The sequence below is a fragment of the Saccopteryx leptura genome, chromosome 1, assembly GCF_036850995.1.
Source record: "Saccopteryx leptura isolate mSacLep1 chromosome 1, mSacLep1_pri_phased_curated, whole genome shotgun sequence".
Classification (NCBI taxonomy): Eukaryota; Metazoa; Chordata; class Mammalia; order Chiroptera; family Emballonuridae; genus Saccopteryx; species Saccopteryx leptura.
The window spans coordinates 12541603-12569584 of NC_089503.1; the positions used below are offsets into that span (position 1 = coordinate 12541603).

The 27982-nt window shown below is 56.1% G+C and overlaps 1 protein-coding gene and 1 long non-coding RNA gene across 4 annotated transcripts; one reads left to right on the plus strand and one right to left on the minus strand.

The window, feature by feature from the left end:
• Positions 1 to 345: 345 nt before the first annotated feature.
• Positions 346 to 27978, plus strand: VWCE (von Willebrand factor C and EGF domains). 2 transcript variants are annotated; one of them, XM_066361007.1, is made up of 20 exons: positions 346 to 688; positions 3390 to 3484; positions 3604 to 3693; positions 4027 to 4155; positions 7488 to 7604; positions 9113 to 9229; positions 10376 to 10504; positions 11314 to 11756; positions 11832 to 11925; positions 12859 to 12941; positions 15251 to 15338; positions 16739 to 16824; positions 18142 to 18259; positions 18736 to 18821; positions 20042 to 20138; positions 21737 to 21819; positions 22899 to 22989; positions 23073 to 23155; positions 23464 to 23554; positions 27037 to 27978. In XM_066361007.1, exons 1-20 carry the CDS (start codon positions 579 to 581, stop codon positions 27621 to 27623), a joined length of 2817 nt encoding a protein of 938 aa, XP_066217104.1. In that variant the 5' UTR covers positions 346 to 578; the 3' UTR covers positions 27624 to 27978. The 2 variants fall into 2 exon arrangements, with proteins under 2 accessions (XP_066217104.1, XP_066217111.1); XM_066361014.1 differs by having other exon boundaries at positions 18736 to 18801; positions 20046 to 20138.
• Positions 21111 to 22320, minus strand: LOC136389222 (uncharacterized). Of its 2 annotated transcripts, none has more exons than XR_010748285.1 (3): positions 22066 to 22320; positions 21718 to 21907; positions 21111 to 21265 (listed from the first exon to the last, which is right to left on the minus strand). It is a non-coding gene; the product is annotated as an uncharacterized lncRNA (long non-coding RNA). The 2 variants fall into 2 exon arrangements; XR_010748286.1 differs by having other exon boundaries at positions 21718 to 21886; positions 22066 to 22318.
• Positions 27979 to 27982: the final 4 nt, after the last annotated feature.

Genomic DNA, 27982 nt, shown 5'->3' on the forward strand with positions numbered 1-27982 from the left:
GTTTAGGACTGCGCAGCAGTGGAAGGACCCAGAGTTTTGGGCACAGGGATTCACGCTTCCCACCTTCTGACGACACAGAAATCTTGGGCTCCACCAAGACCAGCAATGCCTGGGACTCGCAGCCTCCAGCGCCAGCCTTGTTCCCGAAGTGTCCTCCCTCCCCGGGCCTCAGTCTGACGCCCACAGCCGGTCTCGGGAAGCCGACTCCCAAACCCGGGCAGGGGGTGTGGGCCAAGGGCTAAATCCCGCCCCCAGGGGTCCCTGATCTTTGACCCAGCCCGAGGCTCTGCACCTCGCCAGGTGGCCACGGTCCGGTGGGAGGCGCTGCCTTTTGTGTGTGACGCTCTGAGGTGCCAGAGACCACCCGCCCCCAAGCTGTGCGCAGCGTCCCCTCGCGGCCCCCCGGCCCCTCCTCTCGGCGTCCCCAGCCCCCCTGCTCGGCTCCGCGTGCCAGCTCGGGGCTCACTGGTTCGCTCCCCGCGGCGCCAGGAGGAGGGGCAAGGGCCGGTAGCCCCCTCCCCCGCGCGCGCGCGGTGCCTGAGCCCGGCTGAGCCGGGGGGGACGCACCGCCGCCGGTCATGTGGGCTGGACTGTTTCTCCGGGCCGCCTGCGTCTCCCTTCTGCTGCGGGGGGCCCCAGCCCGCGGCTACACCGGGAGAAAGCCGGCTGGGCACTTCGCGCCCGAGAGGTAAGTGCCCCGCGCCCTTCCCCTGCCCGGCCGCGGAGGCGCCCTCAGTGTGGAGAGGGGAGGCGCGGAGGGGCACCCAGAGCCAGAGCCGCCGGCAGCCGCGAATAGGGGCTCCCCACTGGGGTTCTGTCTGCGCGCGGGCGCAGCCCAGGGGAGCTGGACAAAGAGACTGCAGCTTGTGCCTCGGGGCGGGTGCATCTCCTGTGCCCCTGTTTGGGGCTGTCCTGGCTGGAACGTGGACGGGGGAGTGGAGATCTGGGCGCTAGATGAGCCCATCTGAGTCTGCCTGGCAGCGCGGATCTGGGGCGAGGGGAGCCTGGCATGTGCCACCTGGTCCCCACATTGGCTGGCTTCACTTGAGATCGTGCCTCTGCCTTGGCAGGGCCTGGTTCCCTGCGGCACCGGCCGCCCCGGGGAGGGGGCTTTCCCAGTGTGCAGGCTCTGCGCACGCCGTGGACCTTGGAACCGGCAGGGTCTCTCCGGGTTATGTTTCGGTTTCCGCCTGTGTGTGTGCGCGGGCGGGGGTGGGGTGTTTGTCCCTTGGCTTTTTACCCACGGATGCCGCCTAACCCTTCGCGTCTCCTGGCGGAAACCGGATTGCCGCGGGCAGAGAGGGTGTGTGCGTGATGCTCTGAGCGAGGGAACACGGTGTCAGCGGGTGGCCTGGCCCTCGGCCACTGCCTCGGTGTGAGTGTGTGTGTGTGTGTGGGGGGGGGAGGTGGCGCGTAGGGGACAGCCCCACCGAACTTGCAGCTCGCACGTACGTTCCGACACCACCGCCAGTTCTTGCTCAGATCCGGCAGGCTCTGCGCGTCTCAGAGTATTCCTGCCACCTGTCTCCCCGCCACGGCCCGCCCTAGGAGGCTCCTGGGCAATCTAAGATCTGCTACCTTGCTGACACCCTTGTCCCTTTCAGAGCCGGGTCTGAGGAGCAGGAGCTGCTGGCTCCTCCTTCCTAGGCTGCTGACATAATCACTCCAGCCAGGGCAGTGGATGAGACGTCACTGTCATTCCCCGCACACCTCAGGGCCCTCTTTTTCTGTGAAGACTTCAGGAAGCACACAGGCTCTTTGGGGCTCCAGAGACCGTTTTCTGCAGACGTTTCTGTACAGCCTGGTGCCCCGAGCTTCCCTTTCAGACCACTTGTCACATTTGGCACGGACTACTTGTCACATTATTCTCCCCCAAGAGCGGGTGGGGCTGGCGTGTCCGTCCATGTCCTCAGCCCTGTGCCTGGTCAGCAGACTGTTCCCATCAGCCTCCAAAGGACAGCGCCCAGGCGGGAGGGGTTTCTTGGCCCTCTTCTGTTGTGCGGCTTCACCCTCCAGACCTGTGCTCCTGCCCGGTCCCCCTGGAGCCCCGCCTACTCGCTCTGCTACTCCTTCCCTGGCCGCCCTGCACCCCTTCCCCACCTCCACCTTCCCGAGAACCTCTCCTCACTACTCGGGGCTCCATAGCCAGTCCCGCTGTGGCACTTGTCACAGTACGGTGTTATCACCTGGTTCCTTGTCTGCCCAGTGTCCCTGAAGGTGGGGGGGGGGGGCAGCTTGTTTGTGGCTGTGCTGCTGTGCCTCAGCCAGCGTTGGGCACACTGGGCCCCCTGCACGCCCTTGAGCAGCTTGCTGGCATCCCACCCCTACCCTAGAGGTGTCGCCTGGGGATTGACATCTGTCCAGCCCCTCTGGGGCTGTCTCCCCCCCTTTTTTTTCTGCTGGCTTCCCTTCTTAACCTTGCCCTCAACAGCCATTTATTGAACACCTACTGTGTGCTAGGCACTGTTCTTGGTGTGGAGGTGAACAAAAAGCTGAAGCCCTTGTCCTCAGGGAATGGTAGGGGAGACGGACAATGAACAAATCAACAAATGAATAAGTAATGCAATGTCCCAGGGAGTGAGTGAGGTTTGTTTTTTTTTTTTCCAGAGAGAGAGAGGGATAGACAGGGACAGACAGACAGGAACGAAGAGAGATGAGAAGTATCAATCATTAGTTTTTCATTGTGCATTGCAACACCTTAGTTGTTCATTGATTGCTTTCTCATATGTGCTTTGACCACGGGCCTTCAGCAGACCGAGTAACCCCTTGCTGGAGCCAGCGACCTTGGGTTCAAGCTGGTGGGCTTTTTGCTCAAACCAGATGAGCCTGTGCTCAATCTGGCGACCTCGGATTCTCGAACCTGGATCCTCTGCATCCCAGTCCAATGCTCTATCCACTGCGCCACCACCTGGTCAGGCCCAGGGAGTGAGTTTTATGAAGAAGAATAAAGCAAGGTGAGGGTGGACAAGATGGTTCTCTCTGAGAAGGTGACATGAGCAGAGAGACCTGAGGAAACGGAGGGAATAATCCAGGTGAGTATCCAAGGAAGAACCTTCTTGAGAGAGGGAACTACAGGTGCAAAGGCCCTGAGGTAGCCATCCCTGGGGCTCTTCATCCATTGCAGTTCTTCCTTCTCAGCTCTGAGGCTCCTCTCTCCTGGCCACTCTTTGCTTTGTGTTCATGTGACAGGTATCTGTAGGATACTGGTATCTTTGTATTTCTCCTGCCTCCAGGACAAGTTCTCAGGGGCATTTTTCTCTGGAAACTTCCCATTGCCTCTCCTGAGGGTCTCGAGAACTGTTTGTTGACTGACTTACTGACTGGCTTGGGAGGCTTCACTCCTCTGTAGTCTCATCAGAACATAAAAAGTGTTCTCTCCTCTCTTACAGACGCCGGCTAGGTCCCCACGTCTGCCTCTCAGGGTTCGGGAGTGGCTGCTGCCCTGGCTGGGTGCCCTCCATGGGCAGTGGACACTGCACTCTCCGTAAGTTCCTGACCCTGAGCCCGAACATCCTCCCGAGCAGGGTGCTCGTTCCCGGGCTGGCCCGATGGGCAGATTGGGGGCCCAGCCCTCCACTCCCTCACTGGTGTTTCTCCTCTCAGCCCTCTGCTCCTTTGGCTGCGGGAACGGCATCTGCATCGCTCCCAACGTCTGCTCCTGCCAGGACGGAGAGCAAGGGGCCACCTGCCCAGGTAACTGGGGGCGGGCAGTGGCTCATGGAAAGAACTGGGTTAACACTGCAATTCTGTGCCAGACACTGGGTACTTGAGTCCTACCATATTATCTTCTAACAACCCTATTAGGCAGGCATTCTCGTTCCCATTTTATAGATGAGAATACTGAGGCACAGAAGTTAGTGGCTCACTCAGGGTGACCTGGCTAGTAAGTAACAGAGTTGGATTTAAACTCAGACCTGTTTGCTTCCGAAGGCATCTTCCCCACAGAATTCAGGAGGAGCCCTGGTAGGGTGGGGGTGGCCGGAAGCGCAGCATGGCGCCTGCTCACGTGTGCGGTACCTGTTTCAGAAGCCCACGGACCCTGTGGGGAATACGGCTGTGACCTTACCTGTAACCATGGCGGCTGTCAGGAGGTGGCCCGAGTATGCCCTGTGGGCTTCTCAATGACAGAGACTGCTGTTGGCATCAGATGTTCTGGTGAGAGGCCTGGGAGCAGCGGGGGAGGGGTGGGCAGGAATTCAGTCCCCTCCCTTCCCTACCAGGCTGGTCCCCAGAGAGACCTGTAGCAGAGCAGAGCCAGATGAGCTCTGAAGTTTGAGAGTGGGCAGGGAGGCGTACCAAACAAAGGAATCTGTCCTTTCTGTTTCACACATACTTACAGAAGAACTCTTGTGGGCCAGGAACTGAGCTGGGGGAGGGGGGTGCAAGATGGGACTGGAGGTGAGTTGACCACAGGAGGCTCCCACAGGAAAAGTGACGTTTCAGAGATGCAGGAAGCAAACCTCAACACTTATTTTGTAAGAGTATTACTTGATTGTGATTTTGAAAACTTCCCGCTGGCAAAGTCTGTTACCTTCCTCAGAGACAGCCATGGTGACCAGTTTCTTGCATATCAATCTTTCCAGAGAGGTGAAAGCTTCTTTGGAAAAATCATGTCTCTTCCCTGAAAATAAAAAAGTCAAAGATAACTCATTTTGGAACATTTGGAACGTAAAGGATAGGTAGAAAGGTGAAAAACCCACGATGAGTTCTGGAAGTCCCTAGCCAGAGATATTTGTTACATAAATATCTTTGTTATTTTTCCTGCCCGTTTCCTTTGGGTGCATGTGTGTTTGTAAGTGTGTACCTGTGCGCGCGTGTGTGTTAAGGATGCATATTTGTGTGTTCGGTAAAATTGGGATCACCTTTATCTATAGTTTTTGTTCATTATTTTTCTCACTAAACTTCATATTGGTAGCCCGAAATAGTCCTTACAACATTTTTAACAGCTGCATATGTGGCTGTTGTATTCAAGTGCCCAGTTCTCTGTTGGCCCTCAGTTAGCTTGTCGGCGATGTCTCACCACTATAAATAAAGCTGCAGGAAAGGGCTTCCTGTCGGCATCTCTGACTATTCTCAGAACATCTGTTGGGTTGGAGTGTCTTACAGAAGAGTTTTGCTTCTCAGGCTCCTCGCACCATCCCTCTCAGGAGGGTTGAAATCATTTCTTTTCCCCTGAATATCTTTCCTGGGAGTACTTTCCGCAAACACTTCTTGTTGCAGAGGCAAACCGAACCAGGGAGAAGCCAGATGATGATGTCAGAGCAGTGCAGGGCTGGGGTGTACTGTCCACAGCCACGAGGGACCCCTGCGGGAAGGGGTCAGTCAGAGCGGGCTTCTTAGAAGGGGTGGGCATGATCCTGAAGGGCCCAGAGGGAGGAGAATGGAGGTGTCCAGGGGAGAGCAGTTGGGAGACTCACATGCAGACCAGAGTGGGGCCCAGAGGGAGGAGAAAGGAGGTGTCCAGTGGAGAGCAGTTGGGAGACACACGTGCAGACCAGAGTGGGGCCCAGAGGGAGGAGAATGGAGGTGTCCAGTGGAGAGCAGTTGGGAGACACACGTGCAGACCAGAGTGGGGCCCAGAGGGAGGAGAATGGAGGTGTCCAGTGGAGAGCAGTTGGGAGACACACGTGCAGACCAGAGTGGGGCCCAGAGGGAGGAGAATGGAGGTGTCCAGGGGAGAGCAGTTGGGAGACTCAGATGCAGACCAGAGTGGGGCCCAGAGGGAGGAGAATGGAGGTGTCCAGTGGAGAGCAGTTGGGACTCAGATGCAGACCAGAGTGGGGCCCAGAGGGAGGAGAATGGAGGTGTCCAGGGGAGAGCAGTTGGGAGACTCAGGTGCAGACCAGAGTGGGGCCCAGAGGGAGGAGAATGGAGGTGTCCAGGGGAGAGCAGTTGGGAGACTCACATGCAGACCAGAGTGGGACCCAGAGGGAGGAGAATGGAGGTGTCCAGGGGAGAGCAGTTGGGAGACTCAGGTGCAGACCAGAGTGGGGCCCAGAGGGAGGAGAATGGAGGTGTCCAGGGGAGAGCAGTTGGGAGACTCCGATGCAGACCAGAGTGGGGCCCAGAGGGAGGAGAAAGGAGGTGTCCAGGGGAGAGCAGTTGGGAGACTCACATGCAGACCAGAGTGGGGCCCAGAGGGAGGAGAATGGAGGTGTCCAGGGGAGAGCAGTTGGGAGACTCAGATGCAGACCAGAGTGGGGCCCAGAGGGAGGAGAATGGAGGTGTCCAGGGGAGAGCAGTTGGGAGACTCCGGTGCAGACCAGAGTGGGGCCCAGAGGGAGGAGAATGGAGGTGTCCAGGGGAGAGCAGTTGGGAGACACACGTGCAGACCAGAGTGGGGCCCAGAGGGAGGAGAATAGAGGTGTCCAGGGGAGAGCAGTTGGGAGACTCACATGCAGACCAGAGTGGGGCCCAGAGGGAGGAGAATGGAGGTGTCCAGGGGAGAGCAGTTGGGAGACTCAGGTGCAGACCAGAGTGGGGCCCAGAGGGAGGAGAATGGAGGTGTCCAGGGGAGAGCAGTTGGGAGACACACGTGCAGACCAGAGTGGGGCCCAGAGGGAGGAGAATAGAGGTGTCCAGGGGAGAGCAGTTGGGAGACTCCGGTGCAGACCAGAGTGGGCGGGGCTGGTCCTCCAGAGCCGCCATGGTTCTTGGATGAGGTGGGGATGCCAGGAAGCCGGGGTGGGGAGGCCTGTCTCCCAGCCCCCTCCCCCTTCAGGCCTGAAGCTCCCAGCGGGATTCTTGTATCCAGTCACCCCGTCCTGGCAGAAGCTTTGCAGATTGCTTGGTGCTCCCCTGCTGAGCCTGAACCCAGTTCTTCAGCCATGCCCGCCTCTGCCCCAGCAGGAGCCCAGGCTTCAGCCAGGCTGGGCCTGGGTCCTCCCTGTGCTGCCTGGGACTTCCTCAGGCTCTCTGCACGTGATGGCCCTTCCTCCTGAAGCCTCCTGGTCCTCTGAGCCCGCCTCTCCTCAAGTACCCTCCTACTGTGGCCAGGCGTCCCTTGCTGGGCACATATCACCCGGCCGCGTGTGGGCTCTCATGGGTGTGTGTCGTGGCTCCTACCTTATCAGACTGGAACCATCCGGGAGTCAGCACCGTGTCTTAGTCACATTCGCGTCCTCAACGCCTCCCCTCCAGGCCAGCTACACACAGATGGTGCTCAGTAAACATTTGAGGGGATTTACTGAGCCTTCCTGCCCATTGCCTCTGCCCTGCTGGGGGTGTCCTGTGGGCGGGAAGTGGTTCTGTCTCAGCCATCCTCTCGGTCATCTGGTCTGCCCCCTTGGCCTCTTCTTTCTTGGGGTTTCCTTTAGAGTCTGATGGCTTTCCTGGTGCCTGGTCTTTCTTCCCGTGGTGGGGTGGAGGTGGGGGTTCCGCCCTACTGAGGGCCCACAGTGTGGGCGCAGGGTCCACGAGGGGTATTTCTTCCCTGCACCCCAACCATGTTCCCAGCAGGCTGTGCAAGGTGTTTTCTCTCTTCCCAGACATTGATGAATGTTTAAGCTCCTCTTGTGAGGGCCACTGCGTGAACACAGAAGGCGGGTTTGTGTGCGAGTGTGGGCCGGGCATGCAGCTGTCTGCCGACCGCCACAGCTGCCAAGGTGAGTGGCTCAGGGAGGGGTGACGATGACGCTGCCACTGCCACTGCTGGGCTTCGATGCTGACCGTGTGGCCCTGCAGGCCCGATTGGGCCACACTCTGGGGACACAGGACCAGTAAGAACGCATCCTGCCCTGTAGCTGCACCAGTCTGGTGGGAAATAAAACAACAGGTTGGGATGAGGGACAGGTGCTGTGGGGACCCACGAAGGGGAAGGAATCTCTCCTCCTAAGTGAGCGGGATAAGAGGCATCTTTTAAAATAATTGCTCATTGTTTTAAGATGACTTTTGTTTATAGAAGTTAGGTAAGGAAACACTCTTAAAGCAGCTAAGACAAAGGTTCCCTTTGATACTGAAGTATTTTATTCTGTGTGTTTGAAATTTTCATCAGTTGTAAAAAGAGTTAAAAGTCCCTAGCTCCACGCCCTCTCTTCCATTCCAGTACTCGGCTTTCCCTAGAAAAGAACCCTGGTGTCTTAGCTCAGGCTGCTGTCACAAAATACTGCAGACTGGACAGCTTAAACAGCAGAAATTTATCCTCAGCATCTGGAGGCCGATAGTCCAAGATCAAGGTGACGGTCCATTCAGTCCCTGGTGAGAGCCCTCTTCCTGGCAGAGAGAGTGAGCAAGCTCTCTGGTGTCTCTTCTTACAAGGGCACTGATCCCACTATGAGGGCCTCATCCTCCAGTTACCTCATCGAAACCCAGTTACCTCTCAAAAGCCCATCTCCTAACACCACTACATTGGAGGCTCTGGCTCAGCATATGAATTTGGGGGACACAGTTCATCCATAACACCTGGTTATTAATCAGCCGAGTGCCCAGCTTGCCTCTCCCCAGCACATGTACATACACACACACACACTTACACACACTTACACACATAGAGACAATAATAAGAGATGAGCAGCTCACAGTCCTGAACTATTGTGTCTGGGTACTATGCTGAGCACTATAGATGCACTTTCTCATTTCATTCCCAAAATTATCCTATGAAGTTGCTACTGTTGATTTCCATTCTCCTGAGAGGAACACTGAGGCCTAAAGATATTAAATTACATGCCCAAGACCATGTTAGAGCTGGAATTTGAACCCAGTCATTCCTCTAACCTGCTTTGCCCCTGTCAGCAATCTGTCTTGAAGATCTTTCCGCATCAGGGTCAACAGACCTGCGTCGTTCCTTTCATTGCTGCCTGGTGCTCTGGCGTGCAAACCTCCCGTAGTTCACTAACTGCTCTTACTGATGAACATGCAGATCATTTCCAGTTTCTTACCATTCCAAATACCAGCTGGCAGAGGAGATGCTATGGAAGCTGAGTTTTGAGGTGTGAGTAGTTTTCTAGACAGACAAGAAGGAAAGGCAGTCCGAGCACACGAGGGCACGCGGGCAACGGGGAGGCCCCGAGAGCGCCGTGCGCTTGGCGGATGGTGATGAGAGATAGGAGAGGACCACATATTTTCCAAAACCCCGTGGGGGAAAAGAACTCCAGCCTTGTCCATTCCCTTCCAGACACTGACGAATGCCTCGGGACCCCCTGTCAACAGAGATGTAAAAACAGCGTGGGCAGCTACAGGTGTTCCTGTAGAACAGGCTTCCAGCTCCACGGCAACCGGCACTCTTGTGTAGGTAAGGTCGGGAAGACCCTGCTGTCTTCACACTTCGGCTGGCAATCGGGAAGATGGACGGGGCAAACCCAGGGACAGGGAAGGGTCCACAGCCTGTTCCTCCGGGTCCTCTGCAGCCTCTAAGCGCTGGAGCCTTTGCTCGGAGCCCGCTTGTGGCTGGGGTTGCCGTGGCTCCTCCTGGAAGACCCTGTCTTGGACTTTTCCTGGCCACGTGCCCCTTTCATCCTGTTATGTTCTTCTTCTACCCCTCCTCCCAGATACACCCCAAGGATTCCTCTCTGCTCACCCATTTATTTGGCTGCCTTTGCTCCCCTTGGTAAATAAAGCGCATTATGTCTTAGTTCCTCTGGTTTAGAAGGAGAGCCCTGTTTTCTCAGCCCATTAGCAGAAATTTCCAGAAAGGGACTGGCATGTTTGGCTTGAGCTTGGCTCATGGGTTGAAGGTGAGGGTCCCATGGTCTTGGAAAAAGATTAGTGGAGCTCAGTATTTGCCCTGAAGCCTACCTTGAGCATTACAGTGACCTTTGAGGGTCTTTTTTTAGAACGTTGACACGTGACAGGTGGGTTGGTGGAAGGTGTGGAGATGAGGTTCCCAGCAGGCTCAACCCCTCTAGCCAGCATATTGCTACATAGCGCTGGGGGGTAGGGAGTCTCTGGTGCGTCCGTTAAACACCTGCTAGATGTATGAACCTTCCAAGGGGACTAGCATAACCCCTGGGCCGCGGACCAGTACCGGTCCGTGGGCCATTTGGTACCGGTCTACAGAGAAAGAATAAATAACTTACATTATTTCCGCTTTATTTATATTTAAGTCTGAACGATATTTTATTTTTTAAAAATGACCAGATTCCCTCTGTTACATCCGTCTAAGACTCACTCTTGATGCTTGTCTCGGTCACGTGATACATTTATCCGTCCCACCCTAAAGGCCAGTCGGTGAAAATATTTTCTGACATTAAACCGGTCCGTGGCCCAAAAAAGGTTGGGGACCACTGGACTAGCATACATCAGCCCCACTGCCAGACATCTGAGTCACATCCCACCTCTTGGGGCAAGGAGACTCCCCCAGCCTTTTGGTCTAAGGGATGATGGAAGAAAGGCTTGGAACCCCAACAAGGCAGCTGTCGGCAGCGAGGCTCTCCTGCAGATGTAAACGAATGTCGGAGGCCGCTGGAGAGGCGAGTCTGTCACCATTCCTGCCACAACACTGTAGGCAGCTTCCTGTGCACTTGCCGACCTGGCTTCAGGCTGCGAGCTGACCGGGTGTCCTGTGAAGGTGAGCGTCCAGCCCAGTCGCCCAGTTCCCGCCCCGCCCCCACGCCGGGTCCCCTCTCACCAGGGCAAGCCCCGCCCTCCTCACACCAGGCCCCGCCCTCCTCACACCAGGCCCCGCCCTCCTCACACCAGGTCCCGCCCCTCACACCAGGCCCCGCCCCTCATGCCAGGCCCTGCCCTCCTCACACCAGGTCCCGCCCCTCACACCAGGCCCCGCCCTCCAAGAGCCTGACTTTTGTTTTTGATTCATCCTATTTCCTACACTTCTCTTTCTCTTTTCCTCCTTCCCTTTATCCGTTCTCTCTCCCTTTTTTACACCGTTGTTTCCCTAGCCCTTCTGTTTTCTTCCAAATGGTAAAAGAAACAAAGTAAGGAGCATGTGGCATAGGAGCCCCAGGAACCTGGGCTCCCAGGGGCAGACCCTCTGGACACTCGTGTCAGATCACTCGCCCTACTTTCCCAGCATGCCTGTAAATATGTGTATAATGTTATGTGAAAGCTGAAGGCGCTCTTTCTAGCCCAGAAGGAGCTCTCCCGGGCCTCAGCCTCCCAGCCCGGGAAGCCACAGGTGGGTCGGGGGCAGGGACACAGTCCCACGTGTGATGCTGGCCTGTGTTTTTGGTGCTTTCCTGTCAGTCTCCCTGGGTGATTGTGTCCGCAGCCCCAGTCCTTGAGAGTCAAACTGGCGGTATTAGACCTCTTATGTTGATGGAGAAACTGGCCCAGAGACGTTCAGTGACCGTGGAGGTGGAGCTAGTTCAGGCCCCCCAGTCTCAACTCCCTCAGGACACCCCTGTGCTTCCTTTGCAGCTCTCCCGAAAACCGCGCTGGCCCCATCCGCCATCCTGCAGCCCCTGCAGCACCCGCCCAAGATGCTACTGCTGCTTCCCGAGGCCGGCCTGCCTGCCCTTTCCCCGGGACACAGCCCTCCTTCTGGGGCCCCGGGGGCCCCAGCCGGAGTCAGGACCACCTGCCTGCCATCTCCCGCCCCTGCACTACCAGCAGCTTCCCCTTCTGCCCCGATGAGGCTGCTGTCCGCACCGGTGGCCACCCCAGTACCTAGTGTCCCCTCATTGGGGACCCTCAGGCCTCCCTCACAACTTCAGGAGAAGGCGGTGGTGACCCCTTCCTTGCCCAGGGGTCCCACAGCCCCACAGTCGGCAGCAGGGCCCTCTGTCTGTTGGCACCTGGGAACCATGTATGAGTCAGGGAGCCACTGGACAGAGCCTGGTTGTTCCCAGTGCTGGTGCCAGGTAGGTGAGAGGGGTTCCTGGGGCTGCCCTGGTCTGGCGCTGGGCTCTTGTGGTGATTGGAACTCCTGCTTCCAGGATGGGGAGGTGACCTGTGAAAAAGTGACGTGTGAAGCTGTTTGTTCCCACCCAATTCCCTCTGGAGATGGGGGGTGCTGTCCGTCGTGTACAGGTGGGGACCTTTTCATCTCTGGGGATCCCCTCAGAGCTTGTCACTGGGCTTCTCCATACTAGGTGTCCTCCTTCCCTTCCCCATTCCTGTTGTTGGAGGAGTGATCATTTGTAACTTCTGCCCCCTTTCCGATTTTCTCCCACAATCTGCGTACAGGTTTTCATTTGCTTCCCATTGCTGTTAGGATAAAGCCCTCGAAGCTTAACTAGTCCTTCAGCAGAGCCCCTCAGAACTCGCTGTGCACACGCACTGCTGGGGTTCGTGTTAGAAAGCGGATTCTCATTTGGTGGGTTCGGGGAGGGGCCTGAGCGTCTGCCAACCCGTGGTGATAAGATGATCGCCGTGGTTGGTGCACTTTGTGCAGCAACGGAAAAGTCTTCCTATTGGGTTGGAATAAAAAGGCACCCGTTGATTTTCTGAATGATAATCGTGACCTTCTACTTGCCCCTACTTTTGTACTGTGCCCTAAATGTAAAGTGCTGGGTACTTGTACATCTGAGGTTGTGGATCCTTCAAGTCCCCTGTAGGGCACACGGTGGCATTTCCATTTTATAGTAAAGACAACTGAGTCCCAGAGAGTTTGAGTGACATGTCCAAGGCCACTCAGGTATCTGAATGGTCAGGCCAGGTGTTGAACCAGGATTATTTGACTGCCTTTCTTACCTTATGAGAATAAAAGGCCATGCTTGCAACACAGTTTCGGTTTTATCAGACATGCAGGGAAGCCCCCTGGGGTATCCTGTGTGGGTGTCTCCTGGTACTTCTGCAGAGGTCATAGGACCACACAGTTCTGGGTACCTGGAACTACCACTCCTGGGGCATCCTGGCCACTAAGAGAAGGTTCTGAGTACATTATGCCTGAAAAAGTAATGGGACCACAAATCTGCTTTGAAGAGGTCTGATGCCTCCTCCGCTCCTGTTTGTCTTTCAAAGGTTGTTTTCATAGTGGCGTCATCAGAGCCGAAGGGGCCGTGTTTTCACCTCCCACGGAGAACTGCACCGTCTGTGTCTGCCTGGTGAGCATCACAAGGTCCCCCAAGCCTCGAAACCCTGTGGGTGTTTTCTTAACCTTTGAGTAGTTTAGAGGAAAGGGGAAAGACTGGATGTTCAAGGTGAGCTCGTTGAATGGAGGGAGAGTTCTCAGGTTGCGGATTTTGGTTGGAACCTGTTGAATTTAAAAGCTTGGGGAAAATGTGAAAGCTGTAGGTCTGTGGAGTCGGGGAGGCTTCTGCTGAGCAGGAGAGAGCCAACAGGCGAACAGGGTCCATCTGTCTGGGCAGGGGGAGGGGAATGGATGTCCCTTGGAAACTTCGCACCGGGGAGGCTGTTTCTTCCTCCAGGCAAAATATTTGCCAGCACCATAAAGGTGTCCACATTTGGGACAGAGAAGGCTCATTACTAGACTCAGCTTGTGATGCGTAGTTTGCTTTTGGCAAATTCACTCCTTCAAGCATAGTTATGAAGCACCTACTGTGTGCCAGACACTGCCAGATGTGGTTATACGGATTTGATTATGAGCATCAGTGGGTACCGGACACGGGCCTTGGTGCTTTGCAGCCTGTTTCCTCCCCAGAGCCTCCTGGCAGCTCTGCAGGGTCAGCGTCACTGTGCCTTGTCTCAGATGAGGAGACTGGGCCTGGGACGGAGCCGGGCTGGGATTTGCTGTCTGCTCAGTCCGCTGGCCTGCACTGCCATTCACTAACCATCTTTATTATTATTATTATTTTTTTTAAATTATTTATTATTTTTTTTTTTTACAGAGACAGAATGAGTCAGAGAGGGATAGACAGGGACAGACAGACAGGAACGGAGAGAGATGAGAAGCATCAATCATCAGTCTTTCATTGCGCCTTGCAACACCTTAGTTGTTCATTGATTGCTCTCTCACATGTGCCTTGACCGTGGGCCTTCAGCAGACTGAGTAACCCCTTGCTAGAGCCAGTGACCTTGGGTTCAAGCTGGTGGGCTCTTGCTCAAACCAGATGAGCCCACACTCAAGCTGGCGAGCTCAGGGTCTCGAACCTGGGTCCTCTGCATCCCAGTCCGACGCTCTATCCACTGCGCCACCGCCTGGTCAGGCATTATTATTATTATTTACATTGCCAAAGATTTTATTTATTGACTTTAGAGAGAGGATAGGAAGAGAGAAAGGCAGAGGGAGGAGCAGGAAGCAGTTGCTTCTCATATTGTGCCTTGACCGGGCAAGGCCAGGGTTTTGAACCTTCAGCCTCAGCGTTCCGGATTGGTGCTGTATGCACCCCACCGCCACAGGTCAGGCCTCTGACCATCTTTAAGGGCAGCCCCTGGTCTGGCAGAGATGACCGAAGCTGCACTGTGAGGTGAGGGGCCAGCACGTGGACAGCTACTATACCCATTGTCGAACTCTTCCTGGGTGCCACACACAGGCGGGGCCAAGCTCTTCTGTGTTTGATTTCATTTCACAAAATCCTCAGTATCCCTGATGGATGGGGAGACTGAGGCTCAGAGAGGTGACATACTTTGCCCAAAGTCACATGGCTTATTAGTGGAGGAACAGACCCTGTTCCTGTCCTTGAGAACAGGAACTCAAGGCTGGCTGACTCCAAAGCCAGGGGCTTCTTGGTCTTAAGTTCTTAAGATTTTAAAATGTAATTTCAAATTTGATTGTTTGAAGAGCTCATGTGATCACTCAGTTCAAAACCGGGATGTCGGGGAAGGTGTCCCGGGGGCGCAGCCCCTGTCCTCCGCCTCCCGGCGTTCTGCCAGGGTTCCCGTGCGCCGCGGAGGGAGTGCCGTGGGCGGCTAGGCACATCGTCTCCACAAGGAGGGCGGCCTGCTCTGCTCTCCAGCCCAGCCCCCCTTTCTGACCACCCCATAATGAACACCAGGCTCTGGGTCCTTGCAGACTGTCCTTGTTGTGACCACAGTGGTATTTAAAGGGTCTGGGAAGACTTTCTATTTTTCTTTTTTTGTAAAATTTCCATTTATTTACTTGTTTGTTTGTTTACGTATTTATTTATTTTAGTGAGGAGAAAGAGACACACAGAAAGAGAGAGAGATAAGGGGGGGGGAGGAGCAGGAAACATCAACTCCCATATGTGCCTTGACCAGGCAAGCCCGGGGTTTTGAACCGGTGACCTCAGCGTTCCAGGCCGACGTTTAAGCACTGCGCCACCACAGGTCAGGCTGGGAAGGCTTTCTTTAGGAGGCTTTGATGTTGGACAGGAAACCTGAGGTGTGGCGTGAAATGGGTGGGGAATGAGCTGGTTCTAGATGGGCCAGGAGGGCACCGCAGCCGTCTTCTCCCCTCCCCTCCCCCCACCCATGCCCTCTCTCCCCTCTTCAGGCTGGAAACGTGTCCTGCATCTCCCCCGAGTGTCCTCCGGGTCCTTGTCAGACCTCCCCGAAGTCAGACTGCTGTACTTGTGTTCCAGGTAAGTGACTTTTTGGGTGGAGGGTAGGTAGGGCATGGGAGTTTTGCTTTTTTCTGTGTTCTGGGGAGTGGGTGTCTTTTGAGTATATATTTGGGGGGCAAGATGAGTGGAGAAGAGAGAAAGGAGAGTGATTTCTGCCTTAAACACTCAGATCAAGGGAATCATTTCAAAGTGCCCATTTTAATTGAGCACCTACTATGTGCTCAGTGCTTTGAATACTAGACTGGGCTCACAGTCTGGCCTGCCCCCTTTGCCCCGAGATGCAGAGGGGACCTCGTCTTCCCCACTAATGAGTTGGTCCTTTGTTAAAAATTTGGTTCTCTTTCCTGGGATGACCTCATTGCCATCACTAATGTTCTGTGCCTGCTCCATGCCGTTGCTGAGTGGGTGCATGCCAGGTCTTGATCTCACTGAATCTGTGTGGCACTGTTCTGAGGGAGTACTATTCATAGCCCCATTTTATAGATAAGGAAACTGAAGCTCAGGGAAGTCAAGTCACTGCTCAAAGACACACCAGTTAGTATAGGAGTAGAACTTGAACTCAAGTCTACTGATTTCATAGTTGGCATCCTTTTAAAAGATTTCTTTCTTAACTTTTAAGTGTTATTTTTCATTAACAAATTTTTTTTGAATAGGTGATACAGTCCCTAAGAGGTAGGAACTATTATCAACCCCATTGAACAGATGAGAAAACTGAGGCTCAGCAAACTTGTGTCATGCCCAGAGTCATTCCCTAGTGCAGTGGTCGGCAAACTCATTAGTCAACAGAGCCAAATATCAACAGTACAACGATTGAAATTTCTTTTGAGAGCCAAATTTCCTACACTTAAACTATATAGGTAGGTACATTGTTATTAACTTAATTAGGGTACTCCTAAGCTGGCCAAAGAGCCGCACTCAAGGGGCCAAAGAGCCGCATGTGGCTCGCGAGCCGCGGTTTGCCGACCACTGCCCTAGTGGGTTGTATAGGTGGGATTTGAACCCAGGGCCGTCTTACTAGCACCTGGGCCTGAGCGGGATTTGAGGCTGTTTCCACCTGTGGGGACCTTCGGCTGAGTCCCTCACTGCGTCCTCCCGGCCTCCCTGGACGGCACGGTGCCCGGAGCCGTCTTAGGTGTCTGTCTGTGGCAGGCTTTTTTTCCGTCTCTCCTTTCCTCTTCCTCTTGAGTTATTCTGGGCTTCCCTTTTGTTAAGTACCTATTTTACACAGGATGCACTCTCTGTCGGTTTTTAAGTTATAGCATATTTTTTTGTCGGGGCTTGGAGGGGCTTGAGTGGGGGGCTGGGGCAGGGGCTGTGCTGTGGAGTGTGTGAGCTTCCCCGGGCCCCCTCCCATTTCTTCCCCTTTCTCTTCAGCTGCTCCGCCCCCCCCTGAGCTGCTCTCCCTTTCCTCTCCGCAGTGCGGTGCTATTTCCACGGCCGGTGGTACGCAGACGGGGCTGTGTTCAGCGGGGGTGGTGACGAGTGTACCACCTGTGTCTGCCAGGTAGGGGGCTGAATTGGTGGGTGACAGGGAGGGCACGGGCACAGCACTTAACCAGGATGCCGAGGCCAGAAGAGGAGCTGCCGTGCAGCCAAAGGGAGACTGAGGCAGCGAAGGGACTCAGGGACCTGTGCTCACCAAGGCCCTCCCACAGGCTCCTTGAAGTTCGCTGTTCAGTGATGCTGTTTGAGCACCTACCATGTGCTCGGCGTGATACTGAGTGCTGGGGACACAGCACAGCACAGGATAGGTCAAGTTCCCTTCGCCAGGGGCCCCGCAGTCTAGGTGGGCTGCGGACAGGTGACCAGAGCTCCCTGCCAGACGGGAAGCCTCCTGGGAGGGCGGGGTGAGAAGGCAGCACCTCAGGGCTGGCTCGCACTCATCAGGCGAGGAGCTGAGGCATGTGTGCCTGGGAACGGGCAGGACGCGAGAGGGGGAGAGAGGGAGAGAGAGAGAGAGAGAGAGAGAGAGCGAGCACGGTGTGCGGCCGTTCTGGCTGGGCACAGAGTGCAGGGCAGATGAGCCAGGCTAGCCATGAGGCTGCAGGCAGGGACCGCGTTGGGTTGGGTTCCGAGCAGCAGGGCTGGGGCGGGACTCTTGGGTAAGTGATTTTCCGAGGGAGTGCTCTGAGGAGAAACGGGCGAGGGAAGAGGAGGGGCAGAGGTGGGAGCCAAGTGAAGATTGGGGTTAGGCTGGCACCCGGGGGAGCTCCGGCTCGTGCATTGCACCCCAGACACACTTGTGCCCAGAGGCCAGAGGGGCAGCAGTAGCTTGTGTGTACTCGCTTGTGCCCCAGGGAGTCAGTGGGGAAGCAACCTCCGGCACCTGGAAGACACAGCCCTGTTGGCTAAGCGCAGTACTTAGGGGACGGTGTCTGGGGGTGGCGGTGACAGCCTCAGCCTCAGACTCAGTCGTGAAAGGCTCTGTCAGCCGGCTGAGGGCTTTGGACTTGGCAGCACTGCTGAAGGTTTTAAGTGGTGGAGTGACGTGATCAGATCGGTGCGTGAGAAAGTCCCCTGGCCGCGGAGGGAGAGCCCAGAGCGGTAGCCTGAACAGAAGCTGTTTTGCAGAAGTGAAGGGAAGAGAGGTTGGTGGCCACACTAGGGCAGGCAGGAGCCAGCGGCGGCCCCTTCCCAGGACTTGCCGGCCTTACCCGGGCCCCCGGGGAAGGACGTGCCTTTCCTTCCTCTTGCTTCCTGGAGATTTCTTTGTCACTTTTCAAAGGGGGATGGCAGCCCGCCAACCTGCTCTTGAACCCTCTGATGGCCCAGGGCTGGGGAGCTGCCCTCACTGGCTCATGTCCTTTTGGCTTTCTTCCAGAATGGGGAAGTGGAATGTTCCTTCACCCCATGTCCAGAACTGGACTGCCCCCGCGAAGAGTGGTGGCTGGGCCCTGGACAGTGTTGCTTCACCTGTCGGGAGCCCACGCCCATGACAGGTGAGGGCTGGCACCCCGGCATCCCAGGGCCGCACCCGGCACAACCCAGCACAGGCCCTGGCGGAGGGAGGCTGAGCGCACCCCCGAGACTGTTCGAGTGAGTCTGAGTGTGTGAGTCTGTGTGTGTCTGTACGTCTGTGTGTGTGAGTGGTATCTGCACGGGTGAGTGCGTGTTTGGGTCACTGCGTGTCGGTACGTGCTGGTGTGTGGTTTCTCTGTGAATGCATATGTTAATGGGTGCGTATGGAGCGTATGTGTGAGTCGGCCTGTGTATACCAGGTGCACATTTGGAGGGCAAACTCACTACATGAGGGAGCCGGCAGGCAGCTGGGGCAGCTTCTGGGGGGACTGTCTACCCAGCATGCATGAGTAGAGGTGTCTGTCTTGCCGGGTGGCGCTGCAGGTCCGGCGGGCACTCGGGACCCTGCTTGGCGCTCCTGCCCACGTGTCCTTTCTCCCTCACTGTCCCCGGCCAGGCTGCTCTCTCGACGACAACGGGGTTGAGTTTCCGATTGGACAGATCTGGTCACCTGGTGATCCCTGTGAGTTATGCATCTGCCAGGTGAATGACAACCTGCGCGCCTTCAGCTGCTTTCCGGGTGTCCCCGCCCCACCCCCCGCAGACCCCTCAACCCTGACGCGGGTCCCCAGGTCCCAGGCATCCGTGCCCCTCCAGAACCTGGGTCATCTCAGGCCTGCCTTCCGACCGGCTCCGTGCCATCAAGTTCCGTTTTGACAAAAGGGTTGGGACCCAGTGTATTCTGTCCTCGATGGAGGTCAGGGCGCAGAGCGCGCAGTCTGCCTCGAGTGCAGTATGTGACATGCTGTGCTCGTGGAGGGTAAACCCCTAATAATAGCAGGTCCCCTCCAGCCACAGACAACCGAGGGAGCCGGGGCAGCCAGTGGTTCAGGCCTCTTCTGTGAAATTGCAGTGTTTTCATCATTAACACGAATCACGTGACCTCGTCTCATCAGAAACGGATAAGGAGAAGGTGCTCAAGCTTTCGCGTAAATGCGAACGCAGCTACCTCCCAAGAAACACAGTTGTTTGAGCTCATTGTTTTACGTGCATGTTGGCTTTCCTTTCTACTTTAAGAGAGTTTAGACTCCCTTCAAGCTTTCTGTCTCAAAATGAGGTCCCTGTACCAGCGGTGGTGTGGGCGTCACCCGGAACCTGATGGACATGCCCAGACCTCCTGACTGAGAATCGGCATTTCACTGCCGTGGGAGAGGCACAGCCTTCACACCCCTTTGATGCACCATTTGTTCAAGAGCCTTAGACCCTTAGAAAAACCTGGCAGCGTTTCAGGGGAATTGGAGTTGGGAGGGAAGTACGTCCGCTGCCGTCTTTCTCTCTGGTGGCTGGTCTGGGGCACTCGGGTTATAAGAAAATAACCCAACAGGTTCACATTCGGATTCTTAAGGGGAAAATGAAAAAAAAAAAGCTTGTGGCACTCTTGTCATCTAAAATAGACATTGCAGGTGGAACGTAGAAATAGGATTTTATTACTATCTTTGTGGGGTGAACCGGCTGTCCAGGGGAAGGCCAGGAGCAGAGTTTGGAGGGGGTCACTGTAGCCTCGGCTGCTGCCGGAGAGGCACAGGACTGGAGGAGACCCCGTCCCAGCTCCGATCTTCCCCTCTTTGGATATGGGAGCCTTCAGAAGGCTCACAGCCTTTTCCACGGTCGCCGGTCCTCCTTGGGGGGGACTGGGAGTGGGGCGTGGGGCGTGGAGACCGGTGTCGCAGGTGGGGTCTTGGTGAAGTCCCTCCTTCCTTCAGGCAGACGGCTCCGTGAGCTGCCGGAGGACAGACTGCGTGGACTCCTGCCCTCACCCAATTCGGATCCCCGGACAGTGCTGCCCAGACTGTTCGGCAGGTAATTCCCTGCAGGGCGCCGCACGGCACCCCTCCCCGCTGTCACGCTCCCCAGCCTGGGCCAGGCTCCCCAGTGGGGAGCACCCCACAGATTTCCTCCGGGTTGTCCTCACAGCCACCCTGTGGGGCAGCCCTGTTTCACAAATGAGCTAACTGAGGCTCAGAGGCATAGAGACCTTGCCCGCGGTGGCCCCACCTGGGCGCTGGAGGCAGATAGGGAGATGCAGGGCGCTTACAGCCTCGGCGGGGCGGCAGAGGGAGAGGGATCACACCTGTGCGACTGTGAGAGGGCAGTGAGAGAAAATAAAAGGGATGCCTATTTATAGCAATTTTACCTTTTCCCTTGGTTCAAAATAACATTTCATTGCAGAACATTTAGAACATACAAAAAGCAAAAATAAAAAAAGAACGGCCCGTTATCACTTTCATACCACAGTTTTTTCCCCCTAGTCTCTTTTTGTGATTATATCTGTGTCTCTAGCTGCCATATCTGTAACACAGATATCACTAACATAGAGTAGATTTGTTATATATGTGTGTTTTCTTTAAAATACCCTCCTGCTATATCTCATCACCTGCCTTTTTACTTACGACTGTGCGATAAATATTATCAAGGTGGCAGCATGGACATTGGGCCTCTGGGGGTATCATCAGGCAGAGGGGGGAGAGGTATGGAGGAATGTTCTAGAAGGTGGGGTTTGGAGCTTGGCTGAGCGGGGACAAGCAAAGAAGATGCCAGGCACCCAGGTTGTGTCTCCTAGCGCCTCTGTCCTGATCCACCCGGTGAGGGGTGGAGAGGGACACGCTCCGTCCTGGGGGCTGGCGGTGGAGGACGCGACCTGTCTGCTGAATCGAGCACGAAAGTCAGCCCCCAGTTCGGACTCATGTCCTGTCCCTTCCCAACCCTTGGGGCAGTTGCTTCAGGATCCCCAGGATGCAGTTGGCCTGACCTTTTTTTTTTTTTTTTAAGATTTTATTTATTTATTTTAGAGTGAGAGGGAGAGAGAAAAGGGTGGTGGAGTGGGGGGGAAGCATCAACTTGTAAACTTGTAGTTGCTTCTCGCATGTTCTTTGCGCCAACTGGGGGCCTTGAGCCGGTGACCTCTGCATTCCAGGTCGGTGCTTTACCTGCTGTGCCACCACAGGTCAGCAGGTCAGGTGGCCTGACCTTCACTACCCAGATAAGCCTGGGACCTTCACCCTGGCAAAAGCCTGGTCACCAGCCAACCCCCCACCCCCCACCGCGGGAGCTCACCTCGCGCTCTCTCCCCCACCCCCCACCGCGGGAGCTCACCGCGCACTCTCTCCCCCACCCCTCACCCCCCCACCGCGGGAGCTCACCGCGCGCTCTCTCCCCCACCCCCCACCGCGGGAGCTCACCGCCCCCCACCGCGGGAGCTCACCGCGCACTCTCTCCCCCCCCTCCCCCCCCACCCCCCCCCCCCCCCGCTCTCTCCCCCCCCCCACCGCGGGAGCTCACCGCGCGCTCTCCCCCACCCCCTCCCCCACCCCCCACCGCGGGAGCTCACCGCACGCGCTCTCCCACACCCCCTCCTCCACCCCCCACCGCGGGAGCTCACCGCGTGCTCTCTCCCGCAGGCTGCACCTACACAGGCAGAATCTTCCACAACAACCAGACCTTTCCGTCCGTGCTGGACCCGTGTCTGAGCTGCATCTGCCTGGTACGGCCACCCAGACCTGACCCCGGTCTGCGGAAACTCCCCAGGGCCTGCCACCAGCTCCTGAGTCCTGGAGGCAAAGTCCAGAGACCTCCAAGAGAAAGGTCACTTCTGGGTCCTGGTGACAGTCAGCTCCCTCCAGCCCTGCCCACTGTGAATCGTTACCCAGGGTCAGGGAACTTCTCCAGCCTGCCCTGATGAAGCCCTCTGCTTCTGGCGACCAGGGAGGGTCTGGGGGCTGGTCCTTACCATGTGACAGGGCTTCTCTCTGAGGGTTCCCGCGAGGGCCTCCAGCCCATGATCCCTACGCACAGTCTCGGGTCCTCGGCGTGTGCCAGCCCTGCTCTCCGCCCTGACGTGCGTGAACTCAGTCCTCGCGAGGGCCCTAGGTCGGCCCCACCGTGGTCTCCATTGGCTCTGCGGGAAAACCGAGGCACCAAGAGACAGAGTCATTTGCTCAAGATCCCACAGCGGGTGAATGAATTGAAGTGCCAGGAACCCGCTTTTACCACAAACCACACGGCCTCTCAGTCTGAAAAAGCACGTTTGATAGTATGTAGTATCAGTGTTTGGAAAATGGGGGAAAAAAACCCTGATCATTTGTCGGGCTGAAAACGTGCAACCCGGATGGAGCTGCGTTGTGGTGGGGGCAGACGCAGTGTGGACAGGGGCAGGGTCGGCAGGAAGAGAAGAGTTGTGGGTGAAGACTTCTGGCCTCCGAGTGCCCTTGTTCCGTCACAGCCGTGTGCTTCGGGACGCTTTGGCTTCTGGGTCCTTCTTTCTCCCAGGGTTTTGGTGCTCACTTTTCTTGGGCAGTTCATGAATTTGTTCAACAGGTCCCTGTTGACAGATGAGCTCCATGGACAAGGCCAGGTCCTTGGCCTTGTGTGGCTTGAATTCTAGCAGGAGGACAGAACAGACTCTGACCTAGTGAATGACCCCCCTCCCCTGCCCTCACCATGGACCTGTCCCCTGACCTTGGTGGTTCTGATGGACACTCAGTGGCTGTGTGACCTGTTTTTCCTGAGTGTCCCATCAGCCCTCCAGAGTGAAGGGCTTTGTGTGTTTTCTGTGTCCTGCAGCTGGGCTCAGTGGCCTGCTCGCCCGTGGACTGCCCCATCACCTGCACCTACCCCTTCCACCCTGATGGGGAGTGCTGTCCAGTGTGCCGAGGTGAGTGGGACCAGCCGCCCCACATCTGAGGCTTTCGGGCGAACCTTGGCTCTCACAGGCCCCTGTCTCCTCTGCCCCTACAGACTGCAACTACGAGGGGAGGAAGGTGGTCAACGGCCAGGTGTTCACCTTGGACGAGGAGCCCTGTACCCAGTGCACGTGCCAGGTGAGCTGGGCATGGGAGCTGGGAGCTGCCCAGCCAGGGGCTGCTTCTTGCATTTTGTTCCTTCGCGGAACTTGGCGTCCCTAAACACTGTAAGGCCATCTCCCTCACTGTAACTTTATTACCTGCCGGAACACCCCGGGTGTGACCAGATCTTCCCTCTTTACGGTTTTCTTAAGGCCACCCCGTTGTGTTTGGCCTCACCTGTTGTCCAGGTGAGCGCCGGGCACGGCACCCCTCTCCCACAGCTGGTGCAAGAGGCCTTTGGGGGCGCTGCTCTGGGCGTCCTTACGTGTGTTCTTCTTCCCCAGTTGGGAGAGGTGAGCTGTGAGAAGGTGGCCTGCCCGCCGGCCTGCTCAGACCGCGCTGTGGCCCCTGGGGACTGCTGCGCCTCCTGCCCAGGTAAGCAGGCCTCCGGGGTCTGGCGTCTCTCCACCGTCTTCTTCCATTTCGCTCTTCTTCCGTTTGTTTACTGTGCCTTTTTCCTCTCCAATACCTCCTTCCTTAATCTCTTCCTCTGCTTTCTTCCCTTGAAAGATTAGAATTTAGGAACTCAAGTCAACTTTGCCGAAGAGTAATGGCTAATATATACATACGTACTGCTCACAGAAATGAGGGGATATTTCAAAATGACTATGAAGCGATAAAATATCCCCTCATTTCTGTGAGCAGTACGTAGTGAGCCCTCATTATGTGTCAGGGAGCATCTGGCTTCCTTCTCTTTTCTCAGCAGCTCTTGGAGACGGGTGTACCGGTAGCATCCCCGTTTTCCGGGTGGGCAAACTGAGGCACGGAGAATTAAAGTGACATGTTCAAGGTCACGTTGCTGGTTGGCAGTAGAGCCAGGAGTTGAGCTTAGTCAATGATTTTAGTTCCTTCGCTGTCTTGACTCCTGAAAATCACCCTCATCTGCCTGTCTTACCCGGTCGTCCATGTCCGCCCGCGTGGACCACTTTGCAGAGGTGTAAACAGGGCACAGATGACGTGGCCCGTAGCTGGTCATTTAAAAAGCTCTTGATTATTCTTGTTTGCTTACTTCCTGCCTTTTTGGTTGGAATTTAGCTAGCTGGTTTCTTTCTCTCTTTTTTTTATTCTACCCATAGTGGACCTAGGGTGAAAGCTCTTCAGTCAGACTCTTTTTCATTATTATTTTTATTTATTTATTTATTTATTTATTTATTTATTTATTTTTCTGAAGCTGGAAATGGGGAGAGACAGTCAGACAGACTCCCGCATGCGCCCGACCGGGATCCACCCGGCACACCCACCAGGGGCGACGCTCTGCCCACCAGGGGGCGATGCTCTGCCCCTCCGGGGTGTCGCTCTGCTGCGACCAGAGCCACTCTAGCACCTGGGGCAGCGGCCAAGGAGCCATCCCCAGCGCCCGGGCCATCTTTGCTCCAATGGAGCCTCGGCTGCGGGAGGGGAAGAGAGAGAGAGGAAGGAGGGGGGGGGGTGGAGAAGCAAATGGGCGCTTCTCCTATGTGCCCTGGCCGGGAATCGAACCCGGGTCCCCCGCATGCCAGGCCAACGCTCTACCACTGAGCCAACCGGCCAGGGCCTATTTATTTATTTTTAAAGATTTTATTTATTGATTTTTACAGAGGCGGGGTGCAAGAAATATCAACTCAGAGATGCTTCTCTGTAGTTGTTATTGCTTGTTTGTCGTATGAGCCTTGACCCGGCAAGCCCGGGGTTTCGAACCAGCACCCTCAGCCTTGCAGGCTGATGCTCTTATCCACTGCGCCACCTCCGGTCAGGCTCGGCGCGTTTTTTCAGATTCTGTGAGTTGCATTCGGCCATGTGGTTAACGGGTGGAGCCCTAGGGCCCTAGGGAGTCAGAATGGTTTGGTAACTGGCAGCACGTTCCGGATGGGGTCCTGGAGAAAGAGGAGACTTTTGGTGATGTTCCCCAGATGCCTACCAACTCTATCCTGTATGTATGGAATTTAATTTTCCCAATTAATTTTTCCATGTCCATAAAGTACCTTAAATGTAGCTCTTTTGCGTTTTTTTTTTAAACTTTCAGGAAGACCTTGAATTTTCCCACTGACTTGTGGCCTGGATCTTGTGTATAAAATATGGGCTGTTGAAGAGGATGTCCTGTATTTAGGGCAGCTTTCGGGTCCGTGGATGAGAGGTTGCTGCCAGGACTGGGGGCTGCCGACATCCTGAGCCCATAGAGCCATGACCTTGAGAGCTTTCTAGATTCTTCATCAGCTTGACCACCACCACCAGGTCCTCTGCAGGCTGATGGGTATTCTTCCCCCTGCCGTCTGGAGGCTCATCAGGAGCCAAGGCGCTGGGCAGGGGACGGAACATTGTACCTGTGTTATCTCGTTGCAGTGCTCCCGGCGTGCGTGTTCAGGAACGGCTGCTTTATGGTCATCTTCATTTTGCAGATGGGGAAATAGAGGCTCAGAGAAGCTAAGGACCTGTTTCTAAGCTGCGCTCTCGTTGCTGGTGTTGGACTCGAGGCCAGGTCTCTCTGGTCCCTTGACCCCCATTCTTTCCCGCTCTGCGCTCCTGCTGCCAGATGGGGACGATGCGGCCCCAAGGAGTGAGGCACAGGGCCGGCTCCTGTCCTGTAGCACGCTGGCTCCGTGTCACTCACATGGGATGCTTGCTAACGAGAACTTCTTTTAAGGATAAACTTCTTTTCGTTGAGATATATTATGAATTGTTTTTTGTTTTTTTTTTTTGATAACCAAAACAAAACAAAAAACCAAAAAGCTAGTAGCTGTCTCAAGGTCTAATTCACATGCCATAGGGATCGCACCACCCAGGTGTGTCGTTTGCTGGGTTTGGGTGTATTTGCAGAGTTGTGGGACTGTCTGTCCTTTGAGGGTTTTTAAATGTGTTTGACAGTCTCTGTCTCCTCCATGATCATGCCTTTCTCCAACACTTTCTGTCTCTCTTTTTTTTTAGCGAGAGATAGACAGGGACAGACAGGCAGGGAGAGAGATGAGAAGCATCAATTTGTAGTTGTGGCACTTTAGTTGTTCATTGATTGCTTCTCATACGTGCCCTGACCAGGGAGCTCCAGCCAAGCCAGTGACCCCTTGCTCAAGCCAGTGACCTTGGGCTTAAACCAGTGACCATGAGGTCATTTCTGTGACCCCATGCTCAAGACAGCGTCCCCACACTCAAGCTGGCAGCCTCAGGGTCTTGAACCGGGGTCCTCTGCGTTCCAGGCTGACGCTCTATCCACGGTGCCACCGCTGGTCAGGCTCCAACACTCTTCATTTGCTTCTTCACTCTCCATGTTCTCTATGCCTGCCTCTTCCTTCCTTTACCCCCCTCCCCCACAACTCCCACCCCCTGCCCCCCACCTCTCATGATATTCTGGGCTCCAGGCTGAGATGAATAAGAAAACCCAACTTGACAATAGACTTCATTTTTTTAGAGCATTTTCGGTTCACAGCCAAACTGAGTGGAAGGTGCAGGGACCCCCCACCTACCCTCCGCCTCCACACGCACTGCCTCCGCACTGTCGACACCCCGCAGCACATGGAACGTTTGTCCCCATCGGTGGCCCTACACTGATATCAGGTTGTCACCATGTCCGTAGTTTCCATTTGGGCTCAGGCCGAGACGTCCCATCTTACAGATGGGGACACAGGGGCCCAGGGGAGGTCTGTGCCTCACACCACATCACAGAGCCAGTGCCTGGCTGAGCCACTTTGGGGAACTGCCTCCCTCCATTCAAGTTCTTTTTGGGCCTCGTCTCCCTGGAGACAGGTGCCGGCTAATCCTCACCAGGGTGCGAGGACCCTCAGAGGACAGAGCTTGGGCGTCTGTCCCCAGTGCAGCTCGTCCCAGAGCTGCCTCAGCTGTCGGGAGAACCACTGTGCCCTTCCCTTCTCTCCCCCACCTCTCTTTAGATTCCCCGGAGGACAGGCGGGGACTCGCCCTTCCCGGAGACGTGGAGTCCAGCAGCGTGCCTCGGAGCCCCCGTGGGGACACTGAGGAGCCCGTCAGCTGCGGCTCCTGCCCTGGGCCCCCGGCAGCCTCGCCTCAGAGGCCTGCGCTCCGTTTCCTTCAGCTCCTTTTCAGAACGAACGTGTCTGACCTGCAGCTGACACCCAGGAGTCCGTCGAGAGCCTGGTCCTCGCCCACACCCTCTGCGGGGCCCTCGCCGGGATCTTCCGTCCCTCCAGGAGCCGCCACTCTACCTCCAGCCCCTCCCGGGGCTCCTGGGCCACCTCTTGTTACTCCAGAGCCTTCGTCCTCAGCCTCCGGGGCCCACACGGCATCTCGGCGGCCTTCTCTGCCTGTCACAGTCCCGATGGCCGCTACAGCCCTTCCCACGACAGACACTAGCCCCTCAGAGACCCCTGTGACCCTCCTCGGGCCTCGCAGACTCTCTCCCACCACCTCCAGACTCTCTGTCGCCCTTGTGGCTTCCTCCAGCCCTGGCCCCCAGCAGCCTGCCACGGGGACCTCAAGCGAAGAGGAGACCACCAAGTAAGGCGGCCTCCATCCCAGGGCCACACCCAGGAGATGCCGGACAGAAGAAGCTGCCGGTGGCCCTGAAAGTATGCAGGGACACTTGGGGCTAACGCGGTCCGCTCTGCAAGGCTTCTGCCCCGACGGAAGACCCTGGGGGCTGACGTTGCCTTGTTCCCGAGAAGCATGTAGGGTGTGCTGTGAGAATCAGCAAGTGCCTCCACCAGGGGCAGCGTGGCCTCTGGTCTTCTGAGGAAGGCTGGGCCGCGCGCTCCTCCCACTGACGGAGGAGGGTCACGCTGGTCCGGGACCCCACTGGGGTGGTGTCACCAGCGTGGCTGTCCTCACCCGGGGCTTCCTGATTAAAGGCTGTCTCAGTCT

Bases quoted from the DNA above. Each gene is read 5' to 3' on its own strand.
- VWCE (XM_066361007.1), top strand. From the start codon at position 579: ATGTGGGCTGGACTGTTTCTCCGGGCCGCCTGCGTCTCCCTTCTGCTG. The intron at 11,926-12,858 runs GTGGGGACCTTT...TGTCTTTCAAAG, and splicing joins GTGCTGTCCGTCGTGTACAG to GTTGTTTTCATAGTGGCGTC. The intron at 16,825-18,141 runs GTAGGGGGCTGA...GCTTTCTTCCAG, and splicing joins GTACCACCTGTGTCTGCCAG to AATGGGGAAGTGGAATGTTC.